Below are 23,285 nucleotides of genomic sequence, written 5' to 3'. Positions count from 1 at the left end.
GTTCAAGTGATTCTCCCACCTCAGCCTCCCAAGTAGCTGGGATTACAAGAGTGCCACCACACTTGGCTAATTTTTGTATTTTTAGTAGAGATGGGCTTTCACCATGTTGGCCAGGCTAGTCTCGAACTCCCAACCTCAGGTGACACCCACCTCAGCCTCCCAAAGTGCTAGGATTACGGATGTGGGCCACCGCACCTGGCCTCTCTTTTTCTTTATTTTTATTTTTATTTTTTTTTCATTTTCTTGCCCAGGCTGGAGTGCAGCAGCATGATAATAGCTCACTGCAACCTCAAAGCCTTGGGCTTAAGCGATCTTTCCACCTTGACCTCCCAAGTAGGTGGCACTACAGGTGCACACCACCATGCCCAGCTAAACAAATGTTTTTCTTTCTTTCTTTCTTTTTTTTTTTTTTTTTTTTTTTTGAGACTGGTTCTTGTTCTGTTGCCCAGGCTGGAGTGACAGCATGACAGCCCAGGCACAATATTGGCTCACTGCAGCCTTGGCCTCCCCAGGCGCAGGTGATCCTCCCACCTCAGCCTCCCAAGTAGCTGTAACTACAGGCGTATGCCACCACAGCCAGCTAATTTTTTTTTTTTTTGGAGATGGAGTCTCGCTCTGTTGCCAGGCTGGAGTGTAGTGGTGTGATCTCAGCTCACTGCAACCTCCACCTCGGGTTCAAGCGATTCTCCTGCCTCAGCCTCCAGAGTAGTTGGGACTACAGGCACGCGCCACTGCACCCAGCTAATTTTCGTACTTTTAGTAGAGACAGAGTTTCACCATGTTGGCCAGGATGGTCTTGATCTCTTGACCTCATTATCTTCCCACCTCAGCCTCCCAAATTGTTGGGATTACAGGCGTGAGCCACCGTGCCCGGCTTCACCCAGCTAATTTTTTTTTTTTTTTTTTTTTTTTTTTTTTTTTTGAGACGGAGTCTCGCGCTGTCACCCAGGCTGGAGTGCAGTGGCCGGATCTCAGCTCACTGCAAGCTCCGCCTCCCGGGTTCACGCCATTCTCCTGCCTCCGCCTCCCGAGTAGCTGGGACTACAGGCGTCCACCACGTCGGCCGGCTAGTTTTTTGTATTTTTTAGTAGAGACGGGGTTTCACCGTGTTAACCAGGATGGTCTCGATCTCCTGACCTCGTGATCCGCCCGTCTCGGCCTCCCAAAGTGCTGGGATTACAGGCTTGAGCCACCGCGCCCGGCCCCAGCTAATTTTTAAAACAAATTTTTGAGGCCGGGCTTGGTGGCTCACGCCTGTAATCCCAGCACCTTGGGAGGCTGAGGCGGGCGGATCACCTGAGGTCAGTAATTCGAGACCAACCTGATCAACATGGAGAAACCCCATCTCTACTAAAAATATAAAATTAGCCGGGTGTGGTGGCACATGCCTATAATCCCAGCTACTTGGGAGGCTGAGGCAGGAGAATCGCTTGAACCTGGGAGGCGGAGGTTGCAGTGAACCGAGATTGTGCCATTGCACTGTGGCCTGGGCAACAAGAGCAAAACTCCGTCTCAAAAGCAAAAACAAAAACCCAACTATGGTAGACAGCCATGTAGTAACCTCCGCAAGGTCAAGGTTGGAGAGCTCGTAAGAAGCAGGACCAGGACAAGAAGGCTGCTGCTTTTGTCACTCATACAAAAGGCCTTTCTCTCCCCAAGACTCCCCTGGGTTGAGGGGGGGTATTTGGAGGGGAGAGACTGAGGCAGGGAGGCCAGAGGGGAGGCTGGGCGAGGGTCCAGGGAAGGAGGAGGAGCTGCAGAGAAGAGAACACGGCAGAGTCTGGGCTGGGAAGGATGCCTGGAGACATCTCCTCCCTCAGACAGAAGAGCTCTCCGCCCTCTCTTGGGGAGTGTCTCTTGGGCAGCACTTGCAGCCGTTTGCCTCCCACCAGAGCTATTTCTGAGTCACATCCCCCAGTGGATCGTGAAGCCTGAGAAAGTGCCCCAGGCAGCCAGGATCAAGGTCTGACACAGCCGCCAGCTTGCTGTGGGGCTGCAGGGGAGTGTGGGCCTCTAAGGGCCTTCAAGTTCCTTCTCGGTGAAATGGAAAAAGTAATGACCTTGGGGTGTGTGCTGGAGAAGTGAGAGGGGGCAGCAGGATCCAGAGAGAAGGCAGAGACAGGCAGAGAGAAGGGCACAGAGCCCAGAGAGAGGGGACAGAGACCCAGAGAGAGGACAGAGACCCAGAGAGAGGACAGAGACCCAGAGAGGGAGACAGAGACCCAGAGAGATGGGGACAGAGCCCCAGAGAGAGAGGAGGACAGAGACCCAGAGACAGAAGGGGACAGAGACCCAGAGAGAGGGGAAGGGAGACCCAGGGAGAGGGGAACAGAGACCCAGAGAGAGGCAGATAGAGACCCAGAGAGAGAGAAAGGGAGAGAGACCCAGAGAGAGGGGGATGGAGACCCAGAAAGAGGGGGACAGAGACCCAGAGAGAGGGAGACAGAGACCCAGAGAGATTAGGAGAGAGAGCCAGAGAGAGGGATGGAAACCCAGAGAGAGAAGGAAAGAGACTCGGAGGGTGGGAGGACAGAGGTTCTGGGGAAGGAACACATGGGTCCAGTGTGAGAGAGACTCAGAGACAGAAGAAGAGATGATCCAGGGCTGGGCACGGTGGCTCACGCCTGTAATCCCAGTACTTTGGGAGGCTGAAGTTGGCAGATCACTTGAGGCCAGGAGTTTAGAGTGGCCTGGCCAACATGGTGAAACCTGGTCTCTACTAAAAATACAAAAATTAACCAGGTGTGGTGGCAGGTGCCTGTAATCCCAACTACTCAGGAGGCCGAGGCAGGAGAATCACTTGAAACCCGGAGGTGGAGGTACCTGTGAGCTGAGATCACGCCACTGCACTCTAGCCTGGTGGACAGAGGGAGACTCCATCTCAAAAAAAAAAAAAAAAAAGAAGAAAAAGAAGAAATGATTCATAGTAGGGAGACAGAGACCCACAGTAGGAAAGTGGGGGAGCAGAAGCCTAGAGAGATGGGGACATCACAGAGAAGGGAGATAGAGACCTAGAAAAAGGGACAGATACTGAGAGAAAAGAAAGGCAGAGACTCCAAGAGGGATGGATGACAGAGACCCAGAGAGACGAAGGCACAGTGAACACAAAACAAGTAAGAGAGACTGACAAAGGGAGATTGAGATGCAAAGAGGAGGCCGGACGCGGTGGCTCAAGCCTGCAATCCCAGCACTTTGGGAGGCCGAGACGGGCGGATCACGAGGTCAGGAGATTGAGACCATCCTGGCGAACACGGCGAAACCCCGTCTCTACTAAAAAAATACAAAAAACTAGCCGGGCGAGGTGGCGGGCGCCTGTAGTCCCAGCTACACAGGAGGCTGAGGCAGGAGAATGGCGTAAACCCGGGAGGCGGAGCTTGCAGTGAGCTGAGATCCGGCCACTGCACTCCAGCCTGGGCGACAGAGCCAGACTCCGTCTCAAAAAAAAAAAAAAAAAAAAAAAAAGAGATGCAAAGAGGAGAAGACAGAGAAGACAGGGTCAGACACCCAAACTGTGGGGGAAAGGAAAGGAAAGAAACCTGGGGAAGAAGACAGAGACCTCCAGCCCGGCCAACACAGTGGAAACCCATCTCTACTAAAAATACAAAAATCAGCCGGGCGTGGTGGCGCATGCCTGTAATCCCAGCTACTCAGGAGACTGAGGCAGGAGAATCGCTTGAACTCGGGATGTGGAGGTTGCAGAGAGCCGAGATAGTGACACTGCACTCCAGCCTGGTGACAGGGTGAGACTCCATCTCAAAAAAAAAGAAAAAAAAAAAAAAAAAGAAAGAAAAAAAAAAAGCAGACAGAGACCTAAAGAGTAGAAAGGCAGAGACTCAGAGAAAAGAAGTCAGAGACTCTGAGATTTGGGGGACAGAGCTGAATCAGGAAGAGAGAGAAACCCAGAAATAGAGAAGGGGGATAGAGACCCAGAGAGAGAGGGAACAGACACAGGGGCTGGGTGGGGACAGAGAACTGGAAAGAGGGGGACAGAGAACCAGGTGGTGATGGAGACCCTGGTTGAGAAAGTGTCAGTTTCCAGGTAGGAGGAAGGACGATGGGAACTCTGTGAAGGTAGCTGTTAGTTGTATCTCCATTTCACAGGTAGGGAAGCAGAGGCACAGAGAGGTGAAGTCCCCTCCATGAGGTCATAGGGCTAGTAACTGGGAGAAATTAGCTGACCCTAGATTCTGTTGCCTTGGTTTCCAGAACAATTACCCACAGGAAACCCAAGACCTTCTGAGTCTTCAGGTTAGAAAGATACTTTGTGTAATGCTTTCTATTGCTGTGAAACTAATTACACCAAAACTTCAAACAACAACCTGGAGGGACTCAGCTGGGTAGTCCTAGCTCAGGTTGTCTCACGAGGTTGCAATCAAGATTTTGGCGGGGTCTGCAGTCACCTGAAGGTTGGACTGGGGCCAGAGGTTGTGCTACCAAAATGGGGCACTCACATGCCCTTGGCTGGAGGCCTCAGTTCATTGCTACATGGGCCTCTTCATAGGTGGCTGCTTATGACATTGAGGCTATCATTCCCCAGAGGAAGAGAGAGCAAAAAAGAAACAGTTTTTCTCATGAAGTAGTCTCTTACCTCACATATCATCGATTCTACTTTATTCTATTTTTTTTTATTTTTTGAGACAGTCTCTGTCACCCAGGCTGGAGTGCAGTGGCACAATCTCAGCTTACTGCAGCCTCCGCCTCCCAGGTTCAAGCAATTGTCATGCCTTAGCCTCCTGAGTAACTGGCATTACAGGTGTGCACCATCACACCTGACTAATTTTTATATTTTTTGTAGAAACAGGGTTTCACCATGTTGGGCAGGCTGGTTTCGAACTCCTGACCTCAGGTGATCCGCCTGCCTCAGCCTCCCAAAGTGGTGGGATTACAAGCATGAGCCACCACACCCATCCTGCCTTATTCTATTTCCTGGGTGTGAATCACTAAGTCCAGCTCATACTCAAGTGAGGCAAATAAGGCTCCATGTTTTAAAGGAATGTAAAAGAATTTATGGGCATATTTTAAACTATCACATTTTGTGGGATTTTTGTAGCTGCCCTTTACTGGGATGAGGAAGTTCCTTTCTATTTCTACTTTGTTGAGTTTTTTTTTTTTTTTTTTTTTTTTTTTCATCAGAGGGTGTTATATTTTGTCAAAAGCTTTTTCTGTACTGACATGATTGTGTTTTTTTTTTCCCCTTTTATTCTATTAATATGGTATGTAACATTTATTTATTTTTAGAGACAGAGTCTTGCTCTGTTTCCCAGGTTGGAGTGCAGTGGTGACATCAAAACTCACTGCAGCCTCAACCTCCTGGGCTCAAACAATCCTCCCACCTCAGCCTCCCAAGAAGCTGAGACCACAAGCACATGCCACTGCACCCAGATAATTTTAAAATTTTTTTATAGAGATGGAGTCTCACTATGTTGACCTGGCTAATCTAGAATTCCTAGCCTCAGGTAATCTTCTTGTCTCAGCCTCTCAAATTGTTGGGATGAGCCACCGTGTCCAGTCACTTGTTGATTTTAGGATGTTGAACCAACCTTGCATTCCGGGGATAATTCCCACTTGGTCACGATGTATAATCCTTTTTACATGCTGCTGGATTTGGTTTGCTAGTACTTTGTTGAGGATTTTTGTGACTATATTCATAAAGAATATTGGTCTGTGGTTTTCTTTCTTTCTTTCTTTCTTTTTTTTTTGAAATAAAGTCTGTTGCCCAGGCTAGAATGCAGTGGCACGATCTCAGCTCACTGCAAACTCCATCTCCTGGGTTCAAGTCATTCTCCTGCCTCAGCCTCCCGAGTAGCTGGGACTACAGGCGCCTACCATTGTGCCTGGCTAATTTTTGTATTTTTAGTAGAGATGCAGTTTCACCGTCTTGGCCAGGCTGGTCTCAAACTCCTGACTTCATGATCCACCTGCTTCGGCATCCCAAAGCGCTGGGATTACAGGCATGAGCCATCATGCCTGGCCTGGTCTGTGGTTTTCTTTTCTTGTGATGTCTTTGTTTGGTATCAGGGAGATACTGTCAGATATTTCCTGAGTTAGAAATTGCTCCTTCTATTTTTTGGTAGACTTTGAAATGGATTGTTTGTCAATTCTTTTTTTTTAATGATTGATAAGATTTACTGCTGAAGCCATCTGGTTATAGGCTTTTCTTTTTTTTTTTTTCTTTGAGACAGAGTCTCACTCTGTCGCCCAGGCTGGATGCAGTGGTACAATCTTGGCTCACTGCAAGCTCTGCCTCCCAGGTTCACGCCATTCTCCTGCCTCAGCCTCCTGAGTAGCTGGGACTACAGGCACCCGCCACCACGCCCAGCTAACTTTTTTTTTTTTATTTTTAGTAGGTTTCATCGTGTTAGCCAGGATGGTCTCGATCTCCTGAACTCGTGATCCGCCCACCTCGGCCTTGCAAAGTGCTGGGATTACAGGCGTGCCTGGCCATCTTTGTTGGAAGTTTTAAAATTACTTTTACTAATTCAATCTCTTTACTTGTTTTCTTTTTTTGTTTTGTTTTTTTTGTTTTTTTTTTTGAGACGGAGTCTCGCTTTGCCGCCCAGGCTGGAGTGCAGTGGCCGGATCTCAGCTCACTGCAGGCTCCGCCTCCCGGGTTCACGCAATTCTCCTGCCTCAGCCTCCCCAGTAGCTGGGACTACAGGCGCCCGCCACCTCGCCCGGCTAGTTTTTTGTATTTTTTAGTAGAGACGGGGTTTCACCGTGTCAGCCAGGATGGTCTCGATCTCCTGACCTCGTGATCCGCCCATCTCGGCCTCCCAAAGTGCTGGGATTACAGGCTTGAGCCACCGCGCCCGGCCCAATCTCTTTACTTGTTATGGGTCTTTTCGGACTTTCTAGGTCTTGAGTCAGTTTTGGTAGTTTGTGTGTTTCCAGACATTTTTCCATTGTATCTAGATTGTCTGATACATTGGCATACAATTGTTCAGTCTTCCCTTATAATCATTTTTCTTTCTGTACAGTTGATAATAATGTCTCCTCTTTCACTCTTGATCTTTGTAATTTGAGTCTTCTCTTTTTTTCTTGGTCAGTCTAGCTAAAGATTTGTCAATTTTTTTGATCTATTCAATAAACCAACTTTTGGTTTTGTTGATTTTTATTATTGTTTTTGTATTCTCTGTTTCCTTATGCTCTAATATTTATCATTTCCTTCTTTCTGTTAGTTTTGGATTTAATTTACTCTTTTCTTTTTTTTTTTTTTTTTTTTTTTTTTGAGACGGAGTCTCGCTCTGTCGCCCAGGCTGGAGTGCAGTGGCCGGATCTCAGCTCACTGCAAGCTCCGCCTCCTGGGTTTACGCCATTCTCCTGCCTCAGCCTCCCGAGTAGCTGGGACTACAGGCACCCGCCACCTCGCCCGGCTAGTTTTTTTGTATTTTTTAGTAGAGACGGGGTTTCACCATGTTAGCCAGGATGGTCTTGATCTCCTGACCTCGTGATCCGCCCGTCTCGGCCTCCCAAAGTGCTGGGATTACAGGCTTGAGCCACCGCGCCCGGCTTTTTTTTTTTTTTTTTTAGACAGAGTCTTACTTTGTTGCCCAGGCTGGAGTGTAGTGGCACAATCTTGGCTCACTACAAGCTCTGCCTCCCTGGTTCACGCCATTCTCCTCCTTTAACCTCCCAAGTAGCTGGGACTACAGGCACCCGCCACCACACTCAGCTAATTTTTTGTAGTTTTAGTAGAGACAGGGTTTCACTGTATTAGCCAGGATGGTCTCGATCTCCTGACCTCGTGATCCCCGCCTCAGCCTCCCAAAGGGCTGGAAATACAGGCGTGAGCCACCGCGCCTGGCCTCTTTTTCTATTTTCTTAAGGTGGGGCATTAAGATACTGATTTTGAGATCCTTCTTCTTTTTTTTTTTTAGTGTCTCGTTCTATTGCCCAGAGTGCAGTGGTGCAATCTCGGCTCACTGTAAGCCCCGCCCCCCAGGTTCACGCCATTCTCCTGCCTCAGCCTCCTTAGTAGCTGGGAATATAGGCGCCCACCACCACGCCCTAAAAATTTTTGTATTTTTAGTAGAGACGGGGTTTCACCGTGTTAGCCAGGATGGTCTCCATCTCCTGACCTCATGATCCACCTGCCTCAGCCTTCCAAAGTGTTGGGATTACAGGCGTGAACCACAGCACCTGGCCCTTTCTTCTTTTTAAATGTGTTTACAGCTATAAATTTCCCTTAAAGCATTTTTTCACTATATCACTTACATTCTGGTATGCTGTATTTTCATTTTTCTTCATCCCAAACAATCTTATAATTTCCTTTGTGATTTTTTCTTTTACCCATTGGGTTTTTAAATTTTTTTCAGACAGTGTTGCTCTGTCACCCAGGCTGGAGTGCAGTGGCATGGCTACAGCTCACTGCAGTCTCTCAACCTCTTGGGCTCAGATGATTCTCCTGCCTCAATTTCCTGAGTAGCTGGGACTACAGATGTGTGCCACAATGCCCAGCTAATTAAAAAAAATTTTTTTTGTAGAGATGAGGTCTCACTATGTTGCCCAGGCTGCTCTCGAACTCCTGGGCCCAAGTGATCCTCCCAAGTCGACCTCCCAAAGAGCTGGGATTATAGGTGTGAGCCACCATGCCTGGCACCACTGTTTTTTTTAGTGTGTTAATTTCCACACATTTGTGTGTTTCCCAAATTTCTCTCTTTTTTGTTCTTTTTTTCCTCTCTCTCTTTTTTTTTTGAGACGGAGTCTTGCTCTGTCACCCAGGCTGGAGTGCAGTGGCGCAATCTCAGCTCACTGCAAGCTCCGCCTCCTGGGTTCACGCCATTCTACTGCCTCAGCCTCTTGAGTAGCTGGGACTATGGGTGCATGCCACCATGCCCGGCTAATTTTTTTACATTTTAGTAGAGACGGGGTTTCACTGTGTTAGCCAGGATGGTCTCGATCTCCTGACCTCGTGATCCTCCAGCCTTGGCCTCCCAATGTGCTGAGATTACAGGCATGAGCCACCGCACCTGGCCCCAGATTTCTTTCTGATACTGATTGCATTTATTTATTTATTTATTTTTTTTTTTTGAGACAGAGTCTCGCTCTGTTGCCAGGCTGGAGTGCAGTGGCGCGTTCTTGGCTCACTGCAACATCCGCTTCCTGGGTTCAAGTGATTCTCCTGCCTCAGCCTCCCAAGTAGCTGGGATTACAGGCACGTGCCACCATGCCCGGCTAATTTTTGTATTTTTAGTAGAGATGGGGTTTCACCACATTGGCCAGGCTGGTCTTGAACTCCTGACCTTGTGATCTACCCGCCTCAGCCTCCCAAAGTGCTGGGATTACAGGCGTAAGTCACCATGCCTGGCCCATTTTATCCTATTTTAAAAATGTTTTTATTTTCATTTTAATTTTTAGAGATGTGTGTGTTACTTTGTTGCCTAGGCTGGTCTCAAACTCCTGGGCTCAAGCAATCCTCCCATCTTGGCCTCCCAAAGTGCAGGGAATACAGGTGTGAGCCACCATGTCCAACCTTCTTATTGTTGTTTTTTAAGAGACAGGGTTTTGCTATGTTCACCAGGCTGGTCCTGAGCTCTTGGTCTCAAGTAATACTCCCTCCTCAGTCTCCCAAAGTCCTGAGATTACAGCAATGAGTCACTGTGCCTAGCCCGTGGAGCCTATTTGGAGTTCATTTGGCTTCTTGGATGTGTGGATTAATGCTCAAATCATCCAGTTTGGGAAGTTGTCAACCATTATTTCTTCAAATATTCTTTCTGCCCCTTTCTTTCCTTCTGGGACTTCCAGACCCATGGCTCTCTGACGCTGCATTCATTCTTCTTTATTCTTTTTGTTTGTTCTTAGGTTTCTCAGACTGGATAATCAAAGTTGAGCTATGTTCAAGTTCACTGAATCATTATTCTGCTACATAGCCCCCTCTAGTACATTTTTCACTTCAGTGATTGAACTTTTCAACCCTAGAATTTCTTTTTTGAGACAGACTCTCGCTCTGTTGCCAAGCTGGAGTGCAGTGGCGCCATCTCAGCTCACTGCAACCTCCGCCTCCCGGGTTCAAGCGATTCTCCTGCCTCAGCCTCCCGAGTAGCTGGGACTATAGGCACCCACCACCATCCCCAGCTAATTTTTGTATTTTTAGTAGAGATGGGGTTTCACCATGTTGGCCAGGATGTTCTTGATCTCTTGACCTCGCGATCCGCCTGCCTTGGCCTCCCAAAGTGCTGGAATTACAGTTGTGAACCATTGCACCTGGCCCTTCAACCCTATAATTTCTATTTGGTTGCTTTTAATAATTTTTATCTCTTTAGTGATATGCCCTATTTGGTGAGACATTATTCTCTCATTTTCCTTTAGTTATTTAGGAATTGTTTCCTTTAGCGCTTTGAACATACTTAAAATAGCTGATTTAAAGTCTTTGCCTAGTAAGTCCAAATCTGCCCCAGCCATCCTACCCCTGAACAGTTTCTCTTGATTGCTTGCTTGTCCTCCATTGTATAGGCCATAGTTTTCCTTTCTTTGCATGCCTTATAACTTTTTTCTTCAAAACTGGCCATTTTTTATTTATTTATTATTATTATTATTTTTATTTTTTGAGACGAAGTCTCACTCTGTCACCCAGGCTTGAGTGCAGTGGCATGATCTTGACTCACTTCAACCTCTGCCTCCCAGGTTCAAGCAATTTTCCTGCCTCAGCCTCCCCAGTAACTGGGATTACAGATGTGTACCACCACGCCTGTCTAATTTTTGGATTTTTAGTAGAGATGAGGTTTAAACATGTTGGCTGGGCTGGTCTCAAACTCCTGACTTCAGGTGATCCACCTGCCTCAGCCTCCCAAAGTGCTGAGATTACAGGTGTGAGCCACCGTGCCTAGCCTGAAAACTGGCCATTTAAAGTATCGTAATGTATCAGGGAGTAGTGGCTCACGCCTGTAATCCCAGCACTTTGGGAGGCCGAGTCAGGCAGATCACCTGAGGTCAGGAGTTCGAGACCAACCTGGCCAATATGGTGAAACCCCATCTCTACTAAAAGTACAAGAATTAGCCAGGCGTGGTGGCGGGCGCCTGTAATCCCAGCTACTGGGGAGGCTGAGGCAGGAGAATCGCTTGAACCCGGGAGGCAGAGGTTGCCGTGAGCTGAGATCCTGCCACTGTACTCCAGCCTGGGGGACACAGGGATACTCTGTCTCTAAATAAATAAATAAATAAAATAATAAAGTATCATAATGTAGCAACCCTAGAAACAGATTCTCCCCACTCATAAGGATTTGTTGTTATTATTGCTTGTTGTAGTTGCTTTTTATTATTTTTACTTATTTATTTTTATTATTATTTGAGACAGGATCTTGCTCTGTTTCCCAGGCCACTGTATAGTGGCATGATTGTGGCTCACTACAGCCTCTAAATCCCGGGCTTAAGGGGTCCTCCTGCCTCAGCCTTCTGAGTAGCTGGGACTACAGGTGTGCACTACCAAGCTCAGATAATTTTATTATTATTATTCTTTTGAGACAGCGTCTTGCTCTGTTGCCCAGGCTGGAGTGCAGTGGCGCGATCTCAGCTCACTGCAAGCTCCGCCTCCCAGGTTCACGCCATTCTCCTGCCTCAGCCTCCCGAGTAGCTGGGACTACAGGTGCCTGCCACCATACCTGGCTAATTTTTTGTGTTTTTTAGCAGAGACAGGGTTCACCATGTTAGCCGGGATGGTCTCGATCTCCTGACCTTGTGATCCGCCCGCCTCGGCCTCCCAAAGTGCTGGGATTACAGGCATGAGATCGTGCCTGGCCCATTTTATTATTATTATTTATTTATTTATTTATTTTTTGAGACGGAGTCTTGCTCTGTGGCCCAGGCTGGAGTGCCGTGGCCAGATCTCAGCTCACTGCAAGCTCCACCTCCCGGGTTTATGCCATTCTCCTGCCTCAGCCTCCCCAGTAGCTGGGACTACAGGCGCCCGCCATCTCACCCGGCTAGTTTTTTGTATTTTTTTTTTTTTAGTAGAGACGGGGTTTCACCGGATTAGCCAGGATGGTCTCGATCTCCTGACCTCGTGATCCGCCCGTCTCAGCCTCCCAAAGTGCTGGGATTACAAGCTTGAGCTACCGCGCCCGGCCTATTATTTTTTTTTAAGGGATTAAGTTTTACTGTGTTGCTCAGGCTGGTCTTGAACTTCTGGGCTCAAGCAATCCTCCCACCTCATTCTCCCAAATTGTTGGAATTACAGGGGTGAGCTACTGCACCTGGCCTATAGTTGCTCTTTTAAAAAGAGACTTTTCTGAACTATTCCTGTAATATCTGTGTTCTTTGTCATGTTTGGCCACTGAAGTGTCTGTTCTCTGATTTTAGTGGTTAGCTAATGACTGGAGAGAGATTTCCTTAAACTGGAACAACAACAAAATCTTCTAGTCTTTGCCAAATGGCTCTGTGTACCTGATGAGGCACAACTTTAACACTCAGATAGACAATTTACAACTCTACCTTAGCCTTCCCTTCCTGCTGGTGCAGCGTTTCAAGGTTTCAAGGTCAGCCAGAGGTGAAAAGCTTGGGGCCTTCTCAAAACTTTCCCAAGCATGTACACAACCCTACATAGGCCAGTGGCTTTCTACCTTCCCAGGAACTTGTTGGAATATTTCAAAGCTTCAAAAGATATCTCCATCAGATTTTCCTTTTAAGATTTTTTGTTTTTTATTGCTTCCCCCAACTGTTATCCATTGCCTTTGGCAGTAGCAACATTAAAACAAGCGTACATTTTTTTTTTCTTTACAAATGTTCCCTCTCCCACTCTGTGTTAGTCCATTCTTGCATTGCTATAAAGGAATACTCGAGGCTGGGTATAAATAAAAGAGGTTTAATTGGCTTATGGTTCATAGGCTGATGAGCATGGTGCCCACATCTGCTCAGCTTTTGGTGAGGGCCTCATAGCAGAAGGTGATGGAGCCAGCATATCACCTGGCAAGAGCGGGAGCAAGGAGGTGCCACACAGGTGGTTTTTTTTTTTTTTTTTTTTTTTGAGATGGAGTCTCACTCTGCCACCCAGGCTGGAGTGCAGTGGCGTGATCTCGGCTCACTGCAACCTCCACCTCCTGAGTTCAAGTGATTCTCCTGCCTTAGCCTCCCGAGTAGCTGGGACTACAGGCATGCACCACTGTGCCCGGCTAATTTTTGTATCAGCAGAGACAGGGTTTCGCCATGTTGGCCAGGCTGGTCTTGAATTCCTGACCTCAAGTGATGTGCCCACTTTGGCCTCCAAGAGTGCTGGGATTGCAGGCATGAACCACTGCACTCAGCCTGGGTGTTGCATTTCTTTGTTGTTGTTTTTGAGACAGAATCTCAGCGTCATCCAGACTAGAGTGCAGTGGCACATTCCCAGCTCAGTGCAACCTCCACCTCCCAGGTTCAAGCCATTCTTCAACCTCAGCCTGCTGAGGAGCTGGGACTACAGGTGCACACCACCACACCCAGCTAATTTTTGTGGGTTTTTTTTTTTTTTGTAGACATGGGGTCTCACCATGTTGTCCAGGCTGGTCTCAAATTCCTTAGCTCAAGCAATCCTTCTGCCTCAGCCTCCCAAAGTGCTGGGATTACAGGTGTGAGCCACTGTGCCTGGCAAGGGATTACATTTTAACATGAGATTTGGAGAGGAAAAACATCCAAATCTTTCCTTCAACCATCAGAGATATTTTCAGGGATTTGCCAGTTCTGAAAAGGAAAGACAACTATTCTGTGTGGGGTCTTCCCAGGCATCACTTAACAATCATAGAATGGGCTGGGCACGGTGGCTCACGCCTGTAATCCCAGCACTTTGGGAGGCCGAGGCGGGTGGATCACGAGGTCAGGAGATCGAGACCATCCTGGCTAATATGGTGAAACCCCGTCTCTACTAAAAATACAAAAAATTAGCCGGGCATGATGGCGGGTCCCTGTACAGTCCCAGCTACTTCGGAGGCTGAGGCAGGAGAAGGGCGTGATCCCGGGAGGCGGAGCTTGCAGTGAGCCGAGATCGCGCCACTGCATGACAGAGCGAGACTCCATCTCAAAAAAAAAAAAAAAAAAAAAAAAAAAAAAAAAAATCATACAATGACTCTTCTTTGGGTAATAAGGCTTTGAATGAGTTCTAGCTTCATTCTGCTTCCTCCCTGTGGGAAATGTGGGCTGTTACTTTCCAGGGTTCCTGCTGAGCTAGGGAGTGGAAGATAGGACTAGGATAAGTTAAAATTCCTCAAGTCTTGATGTTTTTATAGAGAGTCACTTTTCTTGAATAAATGCTCCTTGAGTTTCTGCAAGCCTTTGGTTAATTTCCAGAATTGTGAAAAAACTGATTTTTTTTTTTTTAAAGCCCATGTTTTGTTAGTTTTTCATTGTTTTTATGGAGGGGTGGAATTTTTGAATTCTTTTTTTTTTTTTTTTTTTTTTTTTGAGACGGAGTCTTGCTCTGTCGCCCAGGCTAGAGTGCAGTGCCGCATCTCTGCTCACTGCAAGCTCCGCCTCCCGGGTTCACGCCATTCTCCTGCCTCAGCCTCCTAAGTAGCTGAGACTACAGGCGCCTGTCATCATACCTGGCGAATTTTTTTTTTTTTTTCCAGTAGAGACGGGGTTTCACTGTGTTAGCCAGGATAGTCTCCATCTCCTGACCTGGTGATCCGCCCGCCTCGGCCTCCCAAAGTGCTGGGATTACAGGCGTGAGCCACCGCACCCGGCCTTTTTTTTTTTTTTTTTTTTTTTGTGAGATGGAGTCTCACTCTGTCGCCCAGGCTGGAGTGCAATGGCGCCATCTAGGCTCTCTGCAACCTCTGCCTCCCGGATTCAAGGGATTCTCCTGTGTCAATCCGTCTCCCAGGTAGCAGGGATTACAAGTGCCAGCCACCACGCCTGGCTAAGTTTTGTATTTTTAGTAGAGATGGGGTTTCACCACGTTGGCCAGGCTGTTCTCAAACTCCTAACCTCAAGTGATCCACCCACCTTGGCCTCCCAAAGTGCTGGGATTACAGGTGTGAGCCACTGTGCCCGGCCTGAATTCTTTAATCCACCATTTTGTTGATGTCAGCTGGATACAATATTTCTTTTTTTCTTTTTTTTTTTTTTTGAGGCGGAGTCTCTGTCGCCCGGGCCGGAGTGCAGTGGCGCGATCTCGGCTCACTGCAAGCTCCGCCTCCTGGATACAATATTTCTTACCACACTTCTTCCCCAGAGCAATCATGCAAGAAATGTGTTGCTGCCCCCATCTTACAAGGGAGGAAACTTGTTCTCTCTTTCTTTTGTGAATTAGTTCGGCAACCATGAGAGAAATCAAGAGAGCTGTGGTTTTTTTGCACATAAAAGACTTGATAAGCATAGTAGCTCTGCTCTTCAAATGCAGCAGGTTACAGGCATCTATGTTCTGGTTGTTCGGCCATTTCTAGACAGTTGCTCTCACCACTGCCTTCCAGCCATTCAGCAGGAGGAACAGGGGAAGAGATCATGCCTGTCTTTTCCACACATCCACCAGTGCCCACTTCCCTTCCACTGGCTGGAATTGGTCATAACCAGCTGGCAAATGGCTCTCTGCCTCTCTTTCCCTTCAAGTGTGAAATAAGAACGTCAATGATATTGAAGTTATACATTTGACTACTGTAAAAAAACAAACAAAAAAAAAACCCCCACAAAATAACACAGCTTGAATAACACAGAAGATGTAATGTCTCACCCTGAAAGTCTTCACAGGTGATTGGAATGGAGTATGGTGGCTCCATGTCAAGGATTCAGGCTCCTTCTGTCTCGTTGTGTCCTCTATCTGCTGGTCCAAGACAGCCCTCATTTGTGCATTCCAGTGAAATGAGAGAAAAAGGGAAAGTTCTTATTCCTTCCTTTAAGGGATGACTCAGAAATTGACTATAATTCTGCACAGTCCAAGTAATGATGTAGGCAAAAAAAAAGAGAGAGAGAGAGAGAGAGAAAGGAGGCTGGGTGCAGTGGCTCAATCCTGTAAGACCAACAGTTTTGGAGGCTGACACAAAAGGATCACTTGAGCCCAGGAGTTTGAGGCCAACTTGGGTAACATAGTGAGAACCCATCTATACCAAACATTTAAAAATTTTGCTGGGCATGGTAGCAAGCACCTGTAGTCTTAGCTACTTGGGAGGCTGAGGCAGGAGGATCATTTGAGCCCAGCAGTTGGTGAGCTATGATAGTATCACTCCACACCAGCCAGGGTAATAATGAGAGACCCCCCGACCTCTCCCCAAAATAAATTGACTATATTATTTCCACTCACATTCCATTGGACAGACCTTAGTCACATGGCCACATCTAGCTGCAAGGGAACCTGGGAAATGTAGTCTCTGATTGGACAGTCCTATGCCAGGCTAAGGCTTCTGTAACTGTCCAAGCTGGGAGAATGGATCCTACCACATGCATCCCTCCTGAACCACAGATTGGCAGGAGTCACACAACATTTTATGTGATATAAAGTAATGATGACCAGAGGCCACATGGTGTCATGGTTTAAAACAAGGGTTCTGAATCTAGATTCTGATGAGGTCACCTAATGTGCTGAGTACCTGGGAAGACAAGGGATAGCCCATTTCTGAGACACATTTGTCTCACTTGTAAAATAGGCCAAATAACCTCAAGAGGTGTGGTTGTGAAGAATAAAAGACAAGTGCTTGGTGCATTGCAAGTGCTCAGATCTGAAAAGTGTCTTCCTGGTCAGGCGCGGTGGCTCACGCCTGTAATCCCAGCACTTTGGGAGGCCGAGATGGGCGGATCACAAGGTCAGGAGATCGAGACCATCCTGGCTAACACAGTGAAACCTCATCTCTACTGAAAATACAAAAAATTAGCCAGGCATGGTGGCGGGTGCCTGTAGTCCCAGCTACTCGGGAGGCTGAGGCAGGAGAATGGCATGAACCCGGGAGGCGGGGGTTGCAGTGAGCCGAGATCGTGCCATTGCACTCCAGCCTGGGTGACAGAGCTAGACTCCGTCTCAAAAAACAAAACAAAACAAAACAAACAAAAAAAAAATGAAAATAAAATAAAAGTGGCTTCCTTTGTAATTCACCATTTCCTGGAGAGAGAGCCAGGGCATGTGTTTTCAAAGTTCATCTTTTTATGCTGTGGACCCCAAGGACTTTTTTTTTTTTTTTTTAAGAGACTTGCTCTGTCACCCAAACTGGAGTGTGGTGGTGCAATCTCAGCTCACTGCAGCCCCTGTTTCCCAGGTCGAAGCAATTCTCCAGCCTCAGCCTCCCAAGTAGCTGGGATTAAAGGCATGCACCACCATGCCCGGCTAATTTTTGTATTTTTAGTAGAGTTGGGGTTTCACCATGTTGGCTAAGTTGGTCTTGAACTCCTGACCTCAAGTGATCTACCCACCTCGGTCTCCCAAAGTGCTGGGATGACCAGAGTGAGCCACGGCACCTGGCCCCCAAAGACATTTAGCTCAGTGTTTGGTTGAGTTCATCCTTCTTCCTCCACGTGTCTGCACACCCCACCTCCATCCCCTATTCCCTCCTGGATCCTATTTTTCTCCCAGCCCACCATGAAGAAAGGTCATTTATCCCCTGGGTTTGCTGCACAGGAATGCTAAGAATCAGAAGTATAGCTCTTGGCTCCAAGTCACACAGCCATTCCAGGGCAAAATCAAGGTGTAAACACAGCCTCCTAGTTCTGGAATTTTTCTTGGGCTTGGGGCTTGCACCCACACACCATATAACTCACCTGTCTCCCATTCTTCCCCAGAGTGGGGTCAACAGTGGATTGGTCCGCGCCAAAGACTCCATCACCAGCTTGAAGGAAAAGACCACCCGGGTTAACCAGCACGTGCAGACTCTGCAGGTGTGAGGACACCCTATGTCCAACACCTGCCCTTTCTCCAGGGCTAACTTCCCTGCTTGGAGCCTGCCTCCAGTGGAACACACCCATAGCTCAGTTGGGGAGCTTGAGACTCAGAAGGGAGAGGAACCTTCCCAGGCCCAGATATTCTTTTCCACAGGCTGTCCCCTTGTGTCCTTGGCTAACCTCTCCTCCTTCCATGCTCCAGAGTGAGTGTTCTGTGCTGAGCGAGAATCTGGAGAGAAGGCGGCAAGAGGCAGAAGAGTTGGAGGGGTACTGCATTCAACTCAAGGTGAGCCAGTGGGATGCAGGAGTGGGTGGGGAGAGGGGAATGGGAATAAGAGGGTGGAAGAAAGAGGGGAGGAGCCTGGGCGTAGTGGCTCACATCTGTAATCCCAGCACTTCAGGAGGCCGAGGCGGGCAGATCGCCTGAGGTCAGGAGTTTGAGACCAGCCTGGCCAACATGGTGAAACCCCATCTCTACTAAAAATACAAAAACTAGGCCGGGCGCGGTGGCTCAAGCCTGTAATCCCAGCACTTTGGGAGGCCGAGACGGGCGGATCACGAGGTCAGGAGATTGAGACCATCCTGGCTAACACGGTGAAACCCCGTCTCTACTCAAAAAAATACAAAAAACTAGCCGGGCGAGATGGCGGGCGCCTGTAGTCCCAGCTACTCGGGAGGCTGAGGCAGGAGAATGGCGTAAACCCGGGAGGCGGAGCTTGCAGTGAGCTGAGATCCGGCCACTGCACTCCAGCCCTGGCGACAGAACCAAACTCCGTCTCAAAAAAAAAAAAAAAAAAAAAAAAAAAAAACTAGCCAGGTGTGGTGGCGCACACCTGTAATCCCAGCTACTCGGCTTAGGGAGGAGAATCACTTGAATCCAGGAGGTGGAGGTTGCAGTGAGCCAAGATTGCACCACTGTACTCCAGCCTGGGTGCTGGAGCAATACAGTCTCAAAAGAAAAAAAAAAGAAAGAGGGGAAGAATGGAGTGGGTGGATCAACAAGAGGTGGGAGGAAGTGGAGGGGTACCACTCTGGCACGTCTGGCTAAGGAGGAAGCCATCCCTTTAGCCAAGGAAATGAGCTGGTGAGTGTGTCTTTTTTTTTTTTTTTTGAGACGGAGTCTCTCTCTGTCGCCCAGGCTGGAGTGCAGTGGCCGGATCTCAGCTTACTGCAAGCTCCGCCTCCCGGGTCTAGGCCATTCTCCTGCCTCAGCCTCCAGAGTAGCTGGGACTACAGGCGCCCGCCACCTTGCCCGGCTAGTTTTTTGTATTTTTTAGTAGAGACGGGGTTTCACCATGTTAGCCAGGATGGTCTCGATCTCCTGACCTCGTGATCTGCCCATCTTGGCCTCCCAAAGTGCTGGGATTACAGGCTTGAGCCACAGCGCCTGGCCGAGTGTGTCTTGTATTGAGGGGCTGGGAGGCCTGGAGCCTGTATGGAAATAGACAGGCTAAGGGTTGGGAGGCAGAACTGAAATGGGAAGGCAGGGCCCTCGCCCTGGTGTCTGACCCAGGAGAACTGCTGGAAGGTGACCCGGTCTGTGGAAGATGCTGAAATCAAAACCAACGTCTTGAAGCAGAATTCTGCCTTGCTGGAGGTAAGGAATGGAGGAGGTCCCAGGATTTGTGGGAGGACGTCAGATGCGCGAGGGACTCAAGATACACTTTTAGGTGGAACTCCCCGCCCCAACACCACCACCACACTGCTCCTGCGTGCACACAGTCATCCTTAGAACCCACTGATAAGAGGGATTCAAATGAGGCTCCAACATCCAGCTGGGGGACTCTTACCCTGCAGTCACATTCAGGTCCCAGAAAGAGACTCGAGCTGGACTTCAAGTGAGAAGGCCTGTCCTGTCCACATGCCCACTCATTTTCCAACAAAATGCTGAGAAAGCTTCAGTTGTTCTTGCCAAGTGGCCGGGACGGGTATTTGACGCCTGGAAGGCTTGGAGGGCCGGGTGGATACCTGGAGGCAGGCTGTGGGAGGTTAGCGGGAATTGGAGTCCAACTGGGCCTCAAATGGTGCCTCCCCTCCCTAATGACAGCCAGTGGGACTTCCAACATCCTGTCCCCACAGGCGTTCTACTTCCAATCTTGGGGAGTACTGGAGCGGATTTGGGGGTAGAGGTGGTTGTGGGAGGAAAGCGGCTGGACGCTGTGACCCCGTCCCGTCCTCCCTTACCGACCAGGAGAAGCTGCGCTACCTCCAGCAGCAGCTGCAGGATGAGACGCCGCGACGGCAGGAGACCGAGCAGCAGGAGCCGGAGCAGCAGCAGAAGCCGGAGGCTGGCCTCTCCCGGAACGGCCTGGGCCCCGCCGCCACGTCCCAGGGCTGCCCCGGCCCGCCAGGGAGTCCTGACAAACCCTCGCGGCCTCGCGGCCTGGTCCCCGCAGGCTGGGGAATGGGGCCTCGGGCAGGTGAGGGCCCCTACGTGAGCGAGCAGGAATTGCAGAAGGTGTTCACCGGCATCGAGGAGCTGAGGTGGGCGGGACCTAGGGGCGGGGCCTCGAAACGAGGTGGGCGGGGACTCAGGGGTGGAGCCTCGAGGAGCTGCGGTGGGCGGGACCCAAGGGACGGGGTTCTCAAGGAAAGGCATGGGTGGGGACCCAGGGAGCCTCGTGGAGCTGAGGTGGGCGGTGATATCGGTGGAGCCTCGAGAACCTGAGGTGGGAGGGGACATGGGAGGAGCCTCGAGGAACGAAGGTGGGCAGAGTCGTGGGCAGAGTCTCCAGGAGCTGCAGTGGGCGGGGACACAGGGTAGGAGCCTCAAAGATTCTAACCGGAGGACGACAAGCCTGGGGTCTCCAAGAGCAGAGGAGGGAGTGCCCCGAAGGCAGTGACCTGAGCAAGGGAGGGACAAAATAATGAATTTTTGAGTTCTGGGCTGCTGGGAGGCAGGTCCAGGCCTGTTGAAACTGAGGTGGGCGGGGCTTGGGAGAGGAGCGGTCCTGGAGGCACCAAGTGGGGCAGAGTAGGGTGGACAGTGCCTTGGGGGGCAGTGTGTGGAAGAGCTGAGGTAGAGGTTGGGGACCTGACCAGGGAAGGGCCAAGACAGCCAGTAAAGTAAGGGGATAAAGGCGGGGCTCTGGAAGACAGGACCAAATTTCACCAAATGGAGGGTGCAAGAAAATTTGGAGACCTGGGTGGGTCTGGAGCCACCGGCATGGTCTCAGTGGGGCGAGATAGGTGAGTCCTGTTCCGCCTATCTTGTGGGGGCAGATGGGGACCTGTCCAAGCCTAGCCCCGACCCATTCCCCCTCTCTGCCCCTCCAGGAGAGAGGTGTCCTCGCTGACCGCCCGGTGGCATCAGGAGGAGGGGGCGGTGCAGGAAGCCCTGCGACTGCTCGGGGGCCTGGGCGGCAGGGTCGACGGCTTCCTGGGCCAGTGGGAGCGGGCACAGCGCGAGCAGGCACAGACGGCGCGGGGCTTGCAGGAGCTGCGAGGTCGGGCGGACGAGCTGTGTACGATGTAAGGACTGGGTGGCCAGTGCTTGGGAAGACCGGAAGGGGCAGGGCGATCCCAACCCAAGGGCGGGGCCTTGAGGGAAATGGGTAGGCCAATCAGCTATGGCCAGGCATTCCGGAACATATAGCGACATGGGGAAACACCAATTAGAGAGCAGGAAGGGTTGCATCAACCCTAATAAGGCCTGAGGGGTGGAATCAATTAGAGAAGGGGTGTGGTCTATACCTTAAAAGGACAAAGGGTGGGGTCAAGAGGGATCCGAGAAAGCCAATTAGAGAACTAGGAGGGGCATTCCAAACAATAATCTACAAAAGGTGGCCCAGTGAGGTGGCTCACGTCTATAATCCCAGCACTTTGGGAGGCCGAGGCGGGCGGATTACTTGAGGCCAGGAGTGCAAGACCAGCCTGGGCAACATAGCGGAGACCCTATCTCTACAAACAATTTAAAAATTAGCTGGGAGTGGTGTGGTGTCGCACCATGGTAGTCCTAGCCACTCGGGAGGCTGAGGCAGGAGTGACCGCTTGAGCCCAGGAGTTCAAGGCTTCGGAGAGCTATGATGGTGATGCTGCACTCCAGCCTGGGCAACAGAGCCAGACCCTGGCTCAAAATAGTCAATAGATAAATAAACTACCATAACATAAAATAAAATACAAAAAGTGAGGCCAGTCAGAGCAGAGAGGGGAGGGCAGGGTGGAGAATTGCAGACCAGATAGAGACATAAGTGGTGGACTAATAATGGGTGGAGTCTTGCCAGGGTTATACCGCTCAAGAGGGAGCTGGCAGCACTGGTTACTCATGCCTCAGGGTGGAGCGGTCAGCAGTGTCTGTGGCTTCACTGAGGAGCGAACTGGAGGGGCTGGGCCCACTGAAACCCATTCTGGAGGAGTTCGGGCGGCAATTTCAGAACTCTCGAAGAGGGCCTGACCTCTCCATGAACCTGGATCGGTCCCAACAAGGCAACTGTGCCCGCTGTGCCAGGTAATGGGGCTAGGCCTGCCTCTGGGAGCCTTGTGGATAGAACATTAAAGGAGATGCGGAAGGAGATGGGACATTAGTGAAGGGTGGGACGCTGTTCATTTGGGATACAAGGCATTCCAGTGCATGGTAGAAACAGCCAGTCCTGCTGCACTAGAAGCCTCATTTGTTCCCACTCTACAAGGTAAAATCAGTGTCTTGTGGAACTCAAGAGAAACTTGGTATAGACCGGGCGTGGTGACTCATGCCTGTAATCCCAGCACTTCGGGAGACCAAGGTGGGTGGATCACTGGGTATCAGGAGTTCGAGACCAGCCTGGCCAATGTGGTGAAACCCCGTATCTACCAAAAATACAAAAATTAGCTGGGTGTGGTGGTGTGTGCCTGTAATCCCAGCTACTGAGGAAGTTGGGGCATGAAAATCACTTGAACCCGGGAGGCGGAGGTTGCAGTGAGCTGAGATCACGACAATGCACTCCACCCTGTTAGGCAGAGTGAAACTGTGTATCAAAAAAAAAAAAAAAAAGGAAAAAGGCTGGATGCAGTGGCTCACACCTATAATCCCAGCACTTTGGGAGGCCAAGACAGGCAGATCACTGAGGTCAGGAGTTTGAGACCAGCCTGGCCAACATAGTGAAACCTCGTCTCTACTACAAACACAAAAATTAGCTGGGCGTAGTGGTGAACGCTTGTAATCCCAGCCACTTGGGAGGCTGAGGCGGGAGAATCTCTTGAACCTGGGAAGTGGAGGTTGCGGTGAGCCAAGATCGCGCCATTGCACTCCAGCCTGGGCGACAGCAAGACTCCATCTCAAAAAAAAAAGAAAATAACTTGGTACATTTTGAGCATCGTATTTCCAGTGCATTGAGGGAAGGCTGGGATGTGAACATGAGGGGAGGCAGGGTTTCAGTGCACTGTGGGGGAAGTGAGACCTTGGTGTATTGTGGGAGCCAAGGGATGCACCATTTTTGGTCCATTGTGGGAAGGTCCATTGTAGGAAAGGGGGACTCACAATACAACATGAAATCGAGTTTCACTAGTGCATTATGGGAAGCGTTAGTTATAACGGCCTTTCTAAA

At 49.6% G+C, this 23,285-nt stretch overlaps 2 protein-coding genes and 1 long non-coding RNA gene across 7 annotated transcripts in view; 2 read left to right on the top strand and 1 right to left on the bottom strand.

Moving 5' to 3' along the window:
- The window catches only part of TSKS (testis specific serine kinase substrate), a 30,204-nt gene that overhangs the window by 3,849 nt on the left and 3,070 nt on the right, over window positions 1-23,285 (top strand). For all 4 annotated transcript variants that reach the window (XM_050771486.1, XM_050771488.1, XM_050771490.1 and 1 more), the window contains exons 3-8: window positions 17,665-17,760; window positions 17,966-18,049; window positions 19,277-19,360; window positions 19,955-20,247; window positions 21,040-21,234; window positions 22,037-22,210. In XM_050771486.1, coding sequence (XP_050627443.1) covers window positions 17,665-17,760; window positions 17,966-18,049; window positions 19,277-19,360; window positions 19,955-20,247; window positions 21,040-21,234; window positions 22,037-22,210 — 926 coding nt within the window. The remainder of the gene's footprint in view (window positions 1-17,664; window positions 17,761-17,965; window positions 18,050-19,276; window positions 19,361-19,954; window positions 20,248-21,039; window positions 21,235-22,036; window positions 22,211-23,285) is intronic.
- The window catches only part of LOC126943155 (uncharacterized), a 29,687-nt gene continuing 20,708 nt past the window's right edge, over window positions 14,307-23,285 (bottom strand). The window contains exons 1-4 of one of the 2 annotated variants that reach the window (XR_007721712.1): window positions 19,970-20,048; window positions 19,554-19,742; window positions 15,632-17,711; window positions 14,307-15,503 (exon numbers count right to left, since the gene is read on the bottom strand). This is a non-coding gene — a long non-coding RNA (uncharacterized LOC126943155). Of the gene's footprint in view, window positions 17,712-19,553; window positions 19,743-19,969; window positions 20,049-23,285 lie in introns of those variants that run through there. The other variant, XR_007721713.1, reaches the window with a different exon arrangement.
- Window positions 16,845-23,285, top strand: part of RRAS (RAS related) — a 120,075-nt gene continuing 113,634 nt past the window's right edge. The window contains exon 1 of the mRNA XM_050771579.1: window positions 16,845-16,849. The gene's annotated coding sequence lies outside the window, so the exon portion shown is untranslated. The remainder of the gene's footprint in view (window positions 16,850-23,285) is intronic.

Source organism: Macaca thibetana, chromosome 19 (assembly GCF_024542745.1).
Source record: "Macaca thibetana thibetana isolate TM-01 chromosome 19, ASM2454274v1, whole genome shotgun sequence".
Taxonomy (NCBI): Eukaryota; Metazoa; Chordata; class Mammalia; order Primates; family Cercopithecidae; genus Macaca; species Macaca thibetana.
This window is presented reverse-complemented; position numbering and strand designations above follow the sequence as displayed.